The 15,986-nt window shown below is 42.2% G+C and overlaps 1 protein-coding gene across 3 annotated transcripts; it reads right to left on the bottom strand.

The window, feature by feature from the left end:
* Positions 1-1,577: 1,577 nt before the first annotated feature.
* Positions 1,578-15,986, bottom strand: LOC149320973 (uncharacterized). 3 transcript variants are annotated; one of them, XM_089514429.1, is made up of 5 exons: positions 15,817-15,986; positions 14,768-14,852; positions 11,681-11,807; positions 9,828-9,941; positions 1,578-5,501 (listed from the first exon to the last, which is right to left on the bottom strand). In XM_089514429.1, exons 2-5 carry the CDS (start codon positions 14,837-14,839, stop codon positions 4,867-4,869), a joined length of 948 nt encoding a protein of 315 aa, XP_089370555.1. In that variant the 5' UTR covers positions 14,840-14,852; positions 15,817-15,986; the 3' UTR covers positions 1,578-4,866. The 3 variants fall into 3 exon arrangements, with proteins under 3 accessions (XP_089370555.1, XP_089370570.1, XP_089370565.1); XM_089514444.1 differs by having other exon boundaries at positions 9,828-9,938; XM_089514439.1 differs by having other exon boundaries at positions 1,579-5,498.

Below are 15,986 nucleotides of genomic sequence, written 5' to 3'. Positions count from 1 at the left end.
GGACTGAAGGCTAAGAAAGTTCCTGCTGCTATCTTCTTTCTTTCAGTTCGTCTCAAAGGTGCTGCAAGATCTCTCTACATACTGAATGCTCAATGGTTGATGGATAAAAACTAACACCAAGGAGACACATGCGCCAAATGAAGTCATGTGAATCTGAGCAATATACACATGAATTTTTAGTCCTCATAATGTCACCTTGCAAGCTAATAAATGTTGGAATCCTATCAATACAGTTGTTCTTCTTTGCTCCTGGTAGAGACTGCTGGGCTGTTCTGTTCTGTTCTGGTGGGGAAGCGAATCTCCTTGATCAAGGATAACAATCCTAAATGCATCTGAGGAAGTAGACCTAAGTCTAGGAAAGCTCATGCTGCCAACTTCTTTGTTTCAGTTAAAAGTGGTACAAGATTTCTCTACGTACCGATTCTACAGACTAACACAGCTATATCTTTGATTCAGGTTCGAAACCCACAATCCACATACTCTTGGGGTGGATGTGGTTGGGGCTGATATCTCAATTCTTTCCCCCTACTTATAATTATAAATTCCGAAAGTAAAAAGGTGGTTTTTCCTCTGGTTTAACTTTGGTTTAACTTTGCGACGTTTCACTTTAGCTGCAATTCAGTGTGATAAACTTCCCAAATTTGCAGGTTCTGTTTAAATTCAAATTTAATTTAAATCCAGTTTCTCCGGGGAGCTCACTGGTGTGATAAACTCCATAGTGTAGTAGTTTTACCTTGGATTAGGACTCTGGAGACCAGGGTTTGATTCCCAGCTCACCAGGAAACCCACTGGGTGACCTTGGGCAAGTCACTCTCTCTCAGCCTCAGGGGAAGGCCCTCTGAGCAAATCTTGCCAAGAAAAAAACACAATTACGGTCACTGTAAATTAGAAATGGCCTCAAGGCACACAACAACAAAGCAACCCCTGATCTGCAGAACGAACTTCTGTTATCTACATTTCTTGCACATAGGATAATTTCAGAAAGCAAATGGAAATGTCATAAGGCTCAAAGTCATAAACCATCAGTATTATGGTAAGGCACCAGATCACTTGCCAGATTTGTGAGGCTGAAATGTAGAGTCTATACGTGTTTTTTTCCTAGAAACATAATGGCTATGCATTTCATTTATTCATAATCAGTTGTCCCTCCATATTCGCTAGGGTTAGGGGAACAAGATCCCCATGAATATGGAAAAACCGCAAACAAAAAAAACACTGTTTTTACCTGAGAGGACACCTCTCTAGGAATCTCTAGGTCCTCCACTGCAACTCTGTGGTCAATGTCCAACATACACTTGTCAGGGATGATGGGAGTTGTAGCTCTTCACCTCTGGCTCTTACTCACCACCTTGTTATGCAGCAGAGCTGACCAGCTTTGGCCAGTGGTTAATGCTTTTCTTCAAAGCAGCAGAGTTTCAGAGAATAGGCTGAAGACCCTGACAAACTCTCCAAGCCTTCTCACTCTTCTTCCTCAGATGTCTCCAAACTTCTCCAGGATCCTGCTGGCTCTTGTATCTTCACTCAAGACACCAGACAACTCAGTAGTCTTATATAAAAGATCTACTTTATTCTACTACATACAAATACTATATGCCCTACAAATCACAATCTCTACAATCTCCAATACTCCACAATATCTCCAAACTACTCCAACTACCCACACAATACATTGGCAAACATTGCAATTATTATAGCCATTGTTAATCACCACCCACTAGTCAGTTTCCACCCAGTGGGTGTGTACACTCATTTTGATTGGTTCACATAGTTCAACCCACACTTAAGACCAACCCAAGTATTTCATCATTTTACCTTGTACACTTAATGAATCTCAGGTGTTTCCAATTGTTCATTCTATAACTCTGTCCTTGACTTTCAAGACTTCTAAATTACATTAGCTTTTTCACCTGTGTAGCTTCTTAATTGCTCCTGCTTAGTCATTGTGACTTTCACATACATATTTTATTTCTATTACTGTATGTCCCATGTTGCATTTTCCTTAACAACACTGACCATAGAATGGCACTGGAGTAGCTACAAATGGTCTTTCAGTGCAACTTTTAGTTAAAGTTGACCACATAGTTGCACTGGAGGACCTAGACGGTCCTAGAGAGAACATATTAATGAAATCCGTGAATAATCAAATCTACAAATATCAAAGCCGCAAATATGGAGGAATGACTGTATGTAAATAAAACTCTCCCACTTCATTTCCCAGAATATGTTCTCCATTGGAAAAAACAGACTATGGTCCAAAACACACTGCCGAAATAATCCAGTTTGTGACCACTTTACCTGCCCCTTGCTCAGTGCTAGGGAATCCTGTGGATTGTAGTTTAATGTGGCACTAAAGCTCTCTGACAGCGAAAGTTAAATGTCACACAAAACTAGTTCCCAGAATTCCCTAGCATTGAGTCAGGGCAGTTAAAGCAAGCTCAGAGGGATGTTTTTTGAACCCTTATCTCTCTTAATTAAATTAAGCTGGACCAAAAGCTAGAAGTCAGTATTGCACTCAGTTCAGTAGAATTGCAGCAAAGAATCAAGGGAGTAAACTTTGTAGCGCAGACACAGAGGCCTGTGCAATGTGGGCAAAGAAAGAGAAAAATATTCTACAGCTAGCCATTGAGCGGCAGGAATACCTTCCTGGGTGAAAAATTGTGTCCCCCTCCCATGCATTATGCCCAAAGTCTTGGCAAAAAGCTACAGAAAGGAAGCAAAGAGCAAGAAACCATTTGATTTCTTTCTCTTTTTCTAGACTGGCCTGCCCTTTGTATAGACAAGACCGAGTGACCAGATGCCCTCCATTCCCAGGACATGTCCTATTTTTTAATCTTCTGTCCAGGAGAAATACCAAAATGTCCTCCATTTTGAGCATGATTAAGAAGCCCATGCAATAACACCATGTTTGCTGTTCCCCTTCAAGAAATGTTTCTACTCAGCAGCCTGTCCTCATTGCAAATACAGAGATAGGATGGATCCTTCTAGTCCTTTTTTCCTAGGAGCAGCAGCAGACAAGACTTGCACCCAAAGCTCGGGGCACGTTTGTTTCTTGGAGGAGAAAAGGACAGCAAACAGGTTAGGCAAGGGGCTGCTTCAGGACACAATGCAAATGTTGACAGGGTTTCCACCCTTCATTTCAGCCCCATGGACAAATGAAAGGAATCATTTCAGTGTAGGTTTGTTGGTAGTAAAGTACCATTTTAAGCATTTGTCTTGCTCCAAGTTCTAAAAGTATCCTCCAAGCCAACAAGGTATTTTAATGCAGGTAGGTTCATCAGAAAAATATGGTTGAATACATAATAAAACACAATGTATGTAATATAACTGTAAATCAAACATGAAATAAATGCATAATAGAGCTTTTAGCAGTTATTTTGCAATGTCCTACACTTTCTTTGAGTGCCCTCCATATTACAGTGCTTTGTCCTCCTGAGACAATGGACACCTTAATTCCTTGCCCATGTCATGGAAATTAAATTAATGAAGGTCCAAAACACGATGCAGAAATAATCCAGCTTGAGACAGCTTTAACTGCTCTGGCTCATTCCTAGGGAATCCTGGGAAATATAGTTTAATGTGGCACCAGACCTCTCTGACAGAAAAGGCTGAATGTCTCACAAAACTACAGTGGATTATTCCTGCAGTATTTTTGGACCTTAGTTAATTAAAACATAAATATTATTTTAAAACAAATATTACGTACGAGTCGATTAGCTACATCCAACATCAAATTTCTATCCAAACTGTGGCAAATTATTTTTTCAATTGTTTGCCTCTCTTTAATGATCTTTCATTAAAATAACCATCTCCCGAACAGAGTCGACTAAAAAATCTGAATGTTTATTTCCAAACTCAAAACATTTTATGTAATTCTACAGAGAGAGCATATAAAATTGATTTTGATCTGGATTTCTGTTGAGCAAGATTCTTGTCTACAGCTGGGCAGTTTTATAGTACAGTGGACCCTTGTTATACACTGGGGTTTGGTTCCACAATCCCCCGTGGATAACAAAATCCGTTGATGCTCATTAAATAAAATGATATAGCAAAATTGTGTCCCTTATAAAAAATGGAAAATCAAGGTCTGATATTTGAAAATTATACTTTTTTTGAACATTCTCAAACTGGATGCTTGAATCTGTATATTAAAAAAAAAAAGTGTATAAGAAGGACCAACTATACTCTAAAGCATGAAAATAAAGTAAAACTAAAAAAACTAATACTTTAATAATGTTGAATAATGTTGACCCTCTTGTTCAATATAAACCAGATAATCTTTGTTATTAAGTGCTTAAAAATGGAATTCTGCTTGGATTTTAGTTTTAACTATAACATCCCAGAACTTCCCTACTTCCCAGGTCCGAATGTAGATATTTTGTAAGCTGCCATGTAAGTCTTCTCCAACTACAGCTCTGGTTATAATTCAGTTAAAATATCAAACATCACCTCCTACAAATCTCATAACTCCATATGTTCCTCCACCACCTGAATTCTGATTTCTTATTTTTCAAGTCGCTCTATTCTCATTTGCGAGTCAATGTGAGTTTTTAGTGTGGCAATTGACACTAGAGCTTCATACTAAGGACCAATGCCTTGGCTGCTGTACCGCTAGTATTGGTAAAGTTAATGAGATTTCACCAGCTTTAAGCTTTATCATGTTGCTGAGTTCCTGCTGCATTCACTTTTAAGTAGCTATATCCAGCAATGAGTGAAGATTCTCCATTCACGGTTCTGATTTATGCTGAAGTTTCTCTCTTAATCAAGCAGAATTATTGCAGCTACATGATTCTTGATATATTCTGTAGAGATAAAGTCCTGTCCAACATGGATGCTTTTGTGGCTTGTCAAGGATGAAGAAGATGCAAATCACTTTCCACTCTCCTCCTGGTTCTTCTTCTTGTGTCTCAGTCTCTTGTGCTCTGATAGGCTATGACCATGTGCAAAATATTTTCCGCATTGTAAGCAGTGATACAATTTCTCTCCTGTGTGGTGCATCTGATGTCTTGCAAAGATTGCGGCTCGGAAAAAACTCTTCCCACACTCCAAGCATTTATACGGTTTCTCACCCGTATGTGTTCTTTCGTGGATAATGAGATTTTCACTCCGAGTGTAAGTGTTCCCACACTCCCTACATTTAAATGGCTTGGCTCCTGTGTGGCGTTCCTGGTGCCTCACAAGATGGGATTTCCAGGCAAAACTACTTCCGCACTCTGAGCATTTATAAGGTTTCTCTCCTGTGTGGATTCTCTGGTGCCTCTTGAGCTCTGACTTCCAAGGGAAGAACTTCCCACATTCCAAACACTGACAAGGGTTGTCTCCCTCATGGACTTTCTGGTGACGAACGAGATTTATTTTCTGAGGAAAACACTCCCCACATTCCTCACATTCATAAGATTTCTTTCTTCTGTGGACTTTCTTGTGGGACATGAGATGGGCTTTATGAGTGAAACATTTCTGGCACTCCGAGCATTGATAGGATTTCTCTCCTGTGTATTCACCTGCTGGGATAAGAGGCAAAGCAAATCATTGTTTTACTTTGGATGACAAGAAAGAAAGGAGGGAGGAGGAGGAGGAGGATGAACAGAAAGGAGGCCATGAACACTGTTGTTCAGAAATAAAGAGGCAGATGTAAATATCATTCCATTCCCACATATGCAGATGCATGTAGACCCACACACACATTTTACCCAATAACCCCTAAACACAAACTCAACTGGTATAAAACCATCAGTCAAAAACCAAGCAGAGCAAAATATGTTTTACATTAAATTAAAAAGCGATCTGTTAATTTTCTGAATTGCACTGATTGTGCCAGGAGTTTCTAGATCAGTTCTATGACAATGGATGGTATGGGGTGAAAGGAGGAGCAACTATGGGAGAAAGGAAAAAGTGAGCATGTTTGATTTCATGGGCCAACGAGATTATCAACCCACTAAAAATTGAATTACTGTCTGCTTAAATAATGGTGTGTTAACACTGGATTTTCAGTCCTGACAACATACATCTACTGGACACATCGTTGGTTTCTGAATAAGGTTTTCTGGTTCACTACTGAAGTTTGAATTTTTAAATTAAAATAATCCTGTACATGGCAAGGACCTGCATCCTGGCCATCAGGTTTTCATCCCATGAGAGGATACAAAACAGAAAAAGTATAAAAGAATTTGAAAAGTATACAGCAATGCAAATATTAAAGTAAATAGGAATTAATGAGAGAATAATCTATACTTGAATGTTACATTTTCAAATGTGGCAAAAGAGAAAGGTGGGGATTGGGGTGAATACTTTGGAGGGGGGATCAGGCAAGTAAGGGAGACTGCCCAAGGGGTGAAATAAAAAAATTCCATCTTCAACCAATAAGAAATTATAATGGTAATGGGACAAATGTAGACAAATCAGAACAGAGAGATATCAGTGGGCTGCCAAGAGTGTAAGAATTTAAGCTGAGCATTTTAGCCTGTGTCCAAGGGGGAATGAAAAACCAAAGGATGTAGAGTAACAAGAGTGAAATCTGGGCAAAAAGGGTCAAAGGTAAGAATGAAGGAAAGAAGGACACACTGATAAGAGAATTCAGAATTAAAAGAAATGAAATCAGTAACTGAACAAAGAATCCAGCAAGAGATTTGCAGTAGGAAAGAAATAGTTCCATATTAGCTACCGTGACTGCATACTCACACACACACACACACATTATAAAGTGAGAGGCAGATGATTTCGAGCCTTGTGAAAAGGCAACATATTTCTCATGATTTTGTTTCTGGGAGTTATATTTCCACTACCTGAGGGGGATGGGGGGAAAGACACTTTTGATATTTTGTGCCCCATGGGACAAAAACATGAACCACTTCAGTGCCCAAGGAAAACAAATTAAATCCAACTAGTTATTTACTAATTCATTTCTCCTTTCCTACTATGCAGGTTAAATTGTAGTCATTATTACAATGCACTATTACAGGTGCAGGTGTGGAAATGGACGTGGAAAACACTCACGTCCAATCCTTATTTCTCTCTCTTCATTACAGAATCATAGATTTAGAAGAGGCCTCATGGGTCATTGAGACTATGACTTCCCTTAACTTGGAAACTATGCTTCTATTAATGCAGGGTAAAATAGTATTCACTTTCTTTTCTACAGCATCACAGTGCTGGGTTATGTTCCCAGGTCCTTTTTCCACACTCTCTTTCTGAACCATATATCCCTCATCCTATAGCTGTCCATAGCTGTTTTTGTGGCCCAAATATAGAATTTTGCATTTGACTCTACTGAATTATGTTTGATTAATTTCTGCCCAATTTTCTAGTTTTTCTAGGTCCTTTTAAAATCTCTTCCTATCTTCTATTGTGTTAGACATCTCTTTCGGTTCTGCATCATCTGCAAGCTTGATAAAGGGTTCCATCCACCCCATCATCTAAGTCACTGATAAAAAGGTTGAAGAGTTATGACCCTGGGACAGAGTCCTGAGGCACTCCAGACCTCTTTCTGGTCTGAAGTATACCCACTGATGGTGACACCTTGAGCACAGTTTTTCAACCCATTATGGATCCATCTCACCGTGTTCTCATCTATTCCACATTAAATCAATTTGCTAGCCAAAATATTATGGGGAGCCTTGATCCAGTCAGCTAAGTTCTTTCTTTTTCACTGAAATTCTTACTGCACCTGTGTGGATCAGCTTCATGAAGACTGGGTACCATACACATCTCAGGCAGCAGCTTCCTGCTATTGTAATTATATAATGAACATGTTGATGTGAGTTTCCTATTCACTTTGAGAGAGAAGAAGCCAGTGCAGGGATTAGTAACTGTGTGTATGGGGGTGTCAGTCACCCCTTGACCCAGCTGCAGGCACCTCAATGTTAGGAGGAACTTCCTCACAGTAAGGGCTGTTCAACAGTGGAACACACTCGGAGGTGATGAGTCTCCCTCCTTGGAGGTCTTTAAACAGAGGCTGGGTGGCCATCTGTCGGAGGTGCTTTTGGATGGCCATCTCTCGGAGATGCTTTGACTGAGCGTTCCTGTACGGCAGGGGGTTGGACTGGATGGCCCTTGTGGTCTGTTCCAACTCTATGATTCTATTATTCAAACCAAATACCTGTTTTCTGGAGTCCATTTCAAACCGGTACAAGAAGTGACAACACAACACTTCCTTTGGTCATTGTGAGGAACCACAGAGGAAAATGGTTGTATTTGGGTGCAGTATAGCATTCTAGGGTACTAATGCAGGGAGGGATTTGAGTTTTCTTCATGATTTGGGAGCACAAATGCCCAAATATCACAAAACCATGGAATTAATACTTCAGCACTCTTCTATCCAGCTTCCCCAAAAAATAAAGCAGAAACTTTTTCTAAAGTGTTGCTGTCCTCACTGTCATCCTGATGGGTTGACAAAGATGGTGGCATCCGTGAAGGGAGTAGTAAGGCACAGTCTGCTCAGAGCCTCTAGATTATGTCTGCCTACCCTCACCACTACTGTGTTATTGACCTTGGAAAATAATGCAGATGCTAGCCCAGTGCACCAACAGGAATTTGGCCCAGCGTAAATTCCACTTAGATCCTTATGCTGGCTTTTTTCCTTCGCTGGTTACACAATGCACCTTGAGAGCACCAGGGTGCATTCCTATAGCCTGGAGGTGAGAGGAACTTTTATGCAAAGTTACCATAACTAATTGCCAAGAAACATAACTAATTCCACCACCTCTCCTAATTTTTAAAAGAAAATGAATTTGTTTCCTCACTTCTAATGACCATCATTACCAAACTGATTTTTAAAGGTTCTGTATTCTGACCAGCTTTGGTTACTACAAGCTTCCCTCCGGATTCGAGGGGGGTTAGGGGCAGAGGATCCTCACTAATATGAAAAAACTGTGAATAATGGGCAGAGACTAGCATGTGTTTGCGCACTCATGCGCACATGCCCATTCCTCCTCCAAAACCTCAAACAGCTCTAGAATGCTCTTTGAGGTGCTGGAAGGGCATGGGAGTGCATGCTAGTGGCTTCTCCCTTCCCTCCGAAGGCTTGAGAAGCATCCAGGGACCTCTCTCAGGCCTTGGGGAGGAAGGAAGGAGGGCGCTTTGGCTGTGTCCCCTTCCATCTCAAGGCATGAGAGAAGCCCGGGGACCTCTCTCAGACCATGGGAAGCAAGAGAATAGGGCGCTTTGGCAGTGTCCACTTCTGTCTCGAGGCTTGAGAGAGGTCCGGGGACCTGTCTCAGACATTGGGAAGCAAGGGAACAGTGCGCTTGGGCCACATCCCCCTTCTCTGCCAAGGCTTGAGAGAAGTCCAGGGACCCCTCACAAACCTTGGGAGGGAAGGAAGGAGGGCACACCTGCCGCTTCCTCCTTCAGTCCAAGGCTTCAGAAAGCTCAATTATTTGCAAGTCCCTTGCTGCGCGTTTGCACCCTCACCTTTTCCCTCACTCACAGGGAAAAAGCCTGGGAGGATGAAAAGGGAGGAGTATACAAGTGCACAGCTAGGGATTCACAAATAATCAAATCTGTGAACCCCAAAGCTGTGAATCCGGAGGGACAACTGTAGTTCTTAATTTGCAGAGATTATATTTGCTGTTCCACCATAGGCAGAAAAATGTCTTGAGCCTACCAGCCTTGGAGACAGATGCCCCCAAAAGAGAAGTCAGCAGCAGAAAGATGCCTTTTAATAGCATGGGGAGGCTCTTGTAGAAACAGCTAAGAGGTATAGTATGTGCAGGACAATACTGCCTCTTCTGAAGGAAGGAAGTGAAACATAAAAGGTGATCCCAACATTCTGAAAAAGGAAGGATCAGAATTCCTAACAGCCTTTTGTGAGGTGGTTCACCTAAATCTCTCACCTGAGTAGGTGCTGGAGTTCTCCATTCCATCCAAGTCCTGCAAATCTTGTACCCATGGCTTTTTCCCTTCTTCCAGCTGAGTGATCAGTTCAGGTTTGGGGACTGGCATGTCTTCTTAGAAAATAATAGAGAAAAGAATAATAAGAGACATAGTCAATTTGCTAAATTCATTCTATGCACCTCCAAGAAAACTTTGGGTGTGGAGGGAGAGGAAGCCCCACGAAATTTCTTTCAGAATATAAAAGCTCATCAAAACTCTGGTTAGGAGGAGATTCTGAATATCCAGTTACCACAATCTCAGCTGAAGTTTTTTTAAAAGTGATCAGCATAAACATTCTTAATTTTAATCAGCTCCAGTGTGTAAGAAATCTTTGCTTGAAGCTTCATTTGAGACATAGTACCAATATTCACAAAATTATTTCCAGAGGAAATAAGATGGAAAGGGAAGGAAAATGTAGGCCACCTGCAGTTCTTCAGATGTTGTGAAATGAGAACTTTCATCACAGCTGACCATGGGATTACGGACTTTGGCTGATGGACATTGATGTCCTGCAACATTAGGAAGGCTACATGTTCTCCATTCCTGTTGGAGGCCCCCTCACTGGCCATGTAATGGGCATGTGAAAGACAGAAGGCAAACAGGTTTGAATGCTGGTCTTGGGAGATCTGAGTTCAAGTCTCTGAAGAGTTAAAAATCTCCCTGGGAGATTCCTGGCCAGTCACAAGCAAACAAGAAGTGAGTGTGTAAAGATTTTAGAATGCAAAGATTTTAGCTCCAGAGTAAGAACAGCATCTTCCACCCATTCCAATTCCATGTGGATAGGCATCAGGTATTTTTTTCATGGACTGTATTTTCAGGAGTGAAACTTTGGAGACCACATTTCAGTAGTGGGTAGTCCTCATGGCAAAACGCAAGTAGGTCTAAATAAATTATTCATCCATTAATTCACATATGCAGACACCCAAGAGCGCATGCTCACAAATCTCTCTCTCTCTCTCTCTCTCTTTCTCTCTCTCTCTCTCTCTCACACACACAGGCAACTAAAAACAAAGAGGCAATTTCAAGTGTAACTGCAGCTCTCAGGCTGTGTGAGATGATTTGGAGAGCTGGTTCCACCTCAAAAGAGATTTCATTTACTCTGTCAAGAGCGTGTATATAGAGTAATTCTCACTCACTGTGGAAAGAGACAGACATAAACATGCACAATGTGAAACTATTTCATGCCAAACTACAGATGGTGGGATATGTAATATGGAAGAAAAACACTGTTCCAGAGGGATGTGATAATTTCCAAACCCTGTACTCCATACCCAAACAGACACATTACTTGGGGAATCCTGGAAGAAGTCCCTAAAGAGCTAGGACAATGAGAGAAGACCAAAGGGAGAGGAGGTACATACTGGATGGAAAACAATTTCTCCAATATCCCCCACAATTCTCCACTTTATCCATGAAATGGGGAAGATGCATGAGGGATCATTCCCTCAGATTTCCTGCCCTGAAATTCCTTCCATCCCAGACAACGGTTATGAGAAGGTATTCAGGACAGCTTGCTGATGAAATCAACATGTTATTAAACAATAATGAACATATAATACAAATATAACAAAATGTATACCTACAACTCCAACATCATTTTTTTTCTCCTGTATGATTTTTAATACCTTTGCCTGATGAAGCAGCCAGTGGAAAACCACTGAAAGCTTGCATCATGTATTTTGTGCATTTTAGTTGGCCAATAAAGGTGTTGCTGTTTTGTCGATTTAGTACATTATTGTACTAAAACACATTCATGGACAGGAGGACACCATGACTTCTAGAAAGCTACCAAATGAGTAGCCAGGCTCCATACCCAAAGCAGACACATTTGCATAGTTCTCCATCATGACCTCTTTGTACAACGCTCTCTGATCTGGGCCCAGCAAGGCTCCCTGGTCCTCCGTGAAATACACAGCCACATCTTCAAAACTCATTGGCCCCTGTAAGACAAGAAATAGGCCATCTTAGCCTCGAGAATGATAGATATACTTCCACCCCACACCCACAGAGTTGTAGCCCTCTGCAACTTGACACACCACATTTTTTTCTAGCAAAACTAAAAAGATTATTCCACAGGAAAGTGAGATTATCCAATTCACTTCTTTTTCAAGTGAATCGCTTTAGACTGCAGATTAAGTACGCAGGTATTAGAATTTATAAGAAACAATGATCCTACTGTGATTCTAGCCTGAACTGCTCTTTATGGAATCTTTTTCTGTGATTAAGGAGATCAACCAATAGCGGAGCCACAGTTTTTCCACAGAGCCCTACTACTAGCAGAGACAGCTTCAGGTGACCCACATGCAGAAAAGAGGTTTGCCCTGTGAGGGGCATGCCTTCTGCAGATGGCCTAGTGGGGTGAAGATACTCATGGAAAAGAGAAGACATAGGGGCCCAAGCATCCCCAACACTAGGTTGGGAATGTTGAGCCCTCCTGAAAAATCTGGCAAAATGTAAACACCAAGATTTCTATGTTGTTGAGCATACTTAATTATCAACTGGAAGAAAACTAAATGATCAATCGCTTAAAAAAATAACCAATCACCTTATTTATATCCCTTCTTTTCTACAGGAATGGGACGCCAAATGGCAAGATAGCTTGATATTAAAACAGTTAATGCCTTTTAGCACTCCTAGGAATAATAAAGACTTTGTTGTTGCTGCTGTGTGCTTTCATTTCCATCTTACAGTAACCCTAAAACCCTATCATGGGCGGGTTACAGACCGCCCATTTGGGGCGGGCTGTACCCAACCCTTTCCCTGGTGTATCGGGGCCTCAGCTGCTAGAACGGCAGCCGCTGAGGCTCCAATCCACCGTTTTTCAGGCTGCGGGGAAGCGGCAAAACGCCGCTTCCCCGCAGCCTGAAAAGGGGTGTCCTTGGGGCTTCAAGCCCCAAGGACCCCCCCCCTGCGACGGGGAGGAGAAAGGGGTCGCTTGGCCCCTTTCCCTCTTGCTTCGCTGGGCGCAGCTGTCTGAAGGCTGCGCCCAGCGACGCAAAGCTTCGCCGCAAACCAGGAAGGAGCTCCGAAACGGAGCTCCTTCCTGGTTCGCGGAAAGGGCGTACTAAGCGCCCTGGCGTGGACCGACGACGTCACGTCCGCACCGCCCCGTATAGAGGCTGCGCGGTCGTGACGTCGTCATGGCGGCCCCCATGTGGAAGGGGAGCCGCCATTTTGTACGGACTCAGTCCGTACTAGGGTTAGGGGGGTGCGGAAGCACTGCACCTTCCTAACCCTAGTACGGACTGACTCCGTACTTTCATGGCGGTGTGTAACCCGCCATGGTGTTTCTTGGCAAGATTTATTTAGGGGGAGTTTCTTTGCATTCCTCTGAGACTGAAAGAGTGTGACTTGCTCAAAATCACCTAGTGTTTTTCAACAGCCAAGTGAGGATACAAACTTTGGTCTCTGGAGTCGTGGTCCAATGCTCAAACCATTGCACAATGCTGGCTCCTACCATCTATCCTATGTACATGTACTTCAGAGTAAGTTACACTAACTATATGGATGACACATCTAAGTAGATACTGTGCTGTAATAGACTTCATATTTAAGGATATTTAATGGATAGGAAAAGAAATTTGTCTTCTTCTGCAAGTAGGCAAAATAATTAACAATCTGCCAGCCAATGGTGAAATCATGCCCCAACCCTGCCACCATCTTAACAACTATTTTAGGATTGTTCAAGAGACATGTTCTTGTATATCTTGCAACATGGAGGAGAATACAAAATTTCCATCCTTTGTCTTGGGCTCACCCATCTATCGATCTGGAAGGCCAACTCCTCTATAGCAACTTGTGATGTTATGGACTTTTGTTAAAATGTTGTGTTTACTGGAGAAATCATGGTATGTTATATAGTACAGGTAATATGGTAAATGATCTGTTGGGAGGGGATGACAGTATGGGATGTTGGGAGTGACTGGTGAAGGTAGAATGTTGGAAAGGATGCTTAAAAGGTGAGGTGGAAATTGGATAGAGTCAGAGCGTGAGAGATAGGAGGGTCAAAGTGAGGAATATATGGAGAGATGTGAGATTGTTCATTAGGGTCCGTCAGGTTTTAGAGGTTTTACGTAAGTAATTTTTAAGTGTAAGTTGAACTTGTTTTTAAAAAATTAATTTTTGTATTACACACTTGTGCCTCTGAGAACACCACCAAAAAGTTACTGGAATGCTTGAGTTCAGACACCCAGTGCCTCTGGTGGCAGAAGTTATTCAAAGACAGTGGTGTCCAAGGGTAAGATTAGATGAATAAAAGCTCACACAGGAACCAAGAGGGCATTTACAAAGTCCCCATATTTGAGCTGTGACGATGGCTACTACACAATCTGTGAAACCATTAATGAGAGGTAAGTCAAAGAAATGCGACCCCTGAGTACTGGGTGCTGCAGATCAAGAAGGGGGGGAGATCTATAGCTGTCATGCCTGGTTTGTAGGCTTGCTATACCAGATGGAGCTTTTATTCTGGTTTGATGCCATTGTGGTGGGATAGGAGGAGATCCTCACATTTGGTGGGACACGTGGAAGTCCTCACACATCTCACAGATGCAATTTGTGTTGATCATCACTAGACAGTCTGTGAGACCATTCATGGCAAGTGAGTAAAAACCAACAACAATGAAATGGACCTGTGAGTATTGGATACTGCAGATCAAGAAGAAAGAAGGAGAGCTATAACTTGTCATGCCTGGTTTGTAGGCTTGCTAGACCAGATAGAGCTTTTATTTTGATCCAAGAGTAGGAGAAGGGAAGGGAAGGGAAGGGAAGGGCGGACAGACAGACGGAAGGAAGGAAGGAAGGAAGGGAAAGTGCAATTTGTTCTCTTCTGTTTCCTTTCACAAGTTCTGCTTCTTTATCCATCTCTATCCCCCTCCCTATAAGCCTCTGGAGGACTTCCTACCTGGCTTGGCTTGGCTGCAGCCTGTTTCTTTATCCTGGAAGAACGACGCAATTTCGGTTGAGACTCAGACATAGCTCTTCTCTGTCTGAAGACAAAGGAAAAGGAAACATTTCAGAAATAGAAAACTCCTCAAAACACCAGGGCAGAGAAGCTGTTTGTTGGTTGCTTTTCTCAGCAGATGTCATAATAGGAGGAAGGACACTTGTTTGTAGTATGACAGTACTGTATAAAGATTATTTTAATCATTGCATTAACCTTTGAATAATCTAGGGGAGTTAAACAACAACAACATTTATTTATATCCCCCCTTTTACCCAAAACTAGGACTCAGGACATCTTACAATATTAAAATCCAGTTATTTAAAAAATAACATAAGAGAATCCTAATCAGGTATTGTGAAAGCAATGTTTCTTTCCTTGTTTTTCAGATGCAGAAAATTACTGTGAATTTGTTTGTTTGTAGTTGTTTTAATAAGAATACTATACAAAAAATAATAGGAGGAAAGGAAGAGACAATACCCGCAAGCATCTCAACACCTATATCTCTAGGAAAAGCTGCTTTACGCTGAGTCCAACCACTGGTCCAGAAAGCATGATTAAGCTGGTACTGGCTATCCTAGGTTTTTGAAGGGGGGGGGGGTCCTTTCCTGCAAAACTACAAATTCCATAATTCCATAGCACTGAGCCATAATACTTGGGCCTGTTACAGACTGCCAAAATAAAGCTGCTTCGGGTCTCTACAGGTATGTTATTTAAATGATGCATGGGTCCCAAGAGTCTGGAGGTCTGGGGACCTGTAGGACTCTGGGGATCTGTAGTTTGGTGAGACATTTAGCCTTCTCTGTCCAGAGAGCTCTGGTGCCCACAGCAAACTACAATTCCCAGGATTCCATAGCATGGAGCCAGGGCAGTGAAAGGGGTTTCAAACCGGGTTATTTCTGCAGTGTGGATGCAGTGGAGGGGGATTCAAGCAACCCCAAGCAAGGGACCATCCCCTTCTTGCTCCTAGTCCTGGGAAACCCTCCTCTGGGGACCCTGCAGCCCTTCACCTCTGAACGTCTGAATGGAGAAGACCCCCGGGTTCCTGCAGCCTCTTTCCTGCTCTTCCCCTTCTTCCAGCAAACACACCAGTTCCCTGCTTCTGCTGGAACTCTGATTTCCCGACCTCAGCCAATCACTGGCGTCCTTACGTCCCAGGCTCCCCTCCTTCAGCCAATCA

This window comes from Sceloporus occidentalis, unplaced genomic scaffold (assembly GCF_023333645.1).
Source record: "Sceloporus occidentalis isolate IW3139 unplaced genomic scaffold, rSceOcc1.0.p SCAF_1, whole genome shotgun sequence".
Lineage (NCBI taxonomy): Eukaryota > Metazoa > Chordata > Lepidosauria > Squamata > Phrynosomatidae > Sceloporus > Sceloporus occidentalis.
This window is presented reverse-complemented; position numbering and strand designations above follow the sequence as displayed.

Coding starts and splice junctions, on each gene's coding strand:
- LOC149320973 (XM_089514429.1), bottom strand. CDS start 14,839: ATGTCTGAGTCTCAACCGAAATTGCGTCGTTCTTCCAGGATAAAGAAA. Junction 11,808..14,767: donor CTGCAGCCAAGCCAAGCCAG/GTAGGAAGTCCT, acceptor CTTGTCTTACAG/GGGCCAATGAGTTTTGAAGA. Junction 9,942..11,680: donor TGCAAATGTGTCTGCTTTGG/GTATGGAGCCTG, acceptor TTATTTTCTAAG/AAGACATGCCAGTCCCCAAA.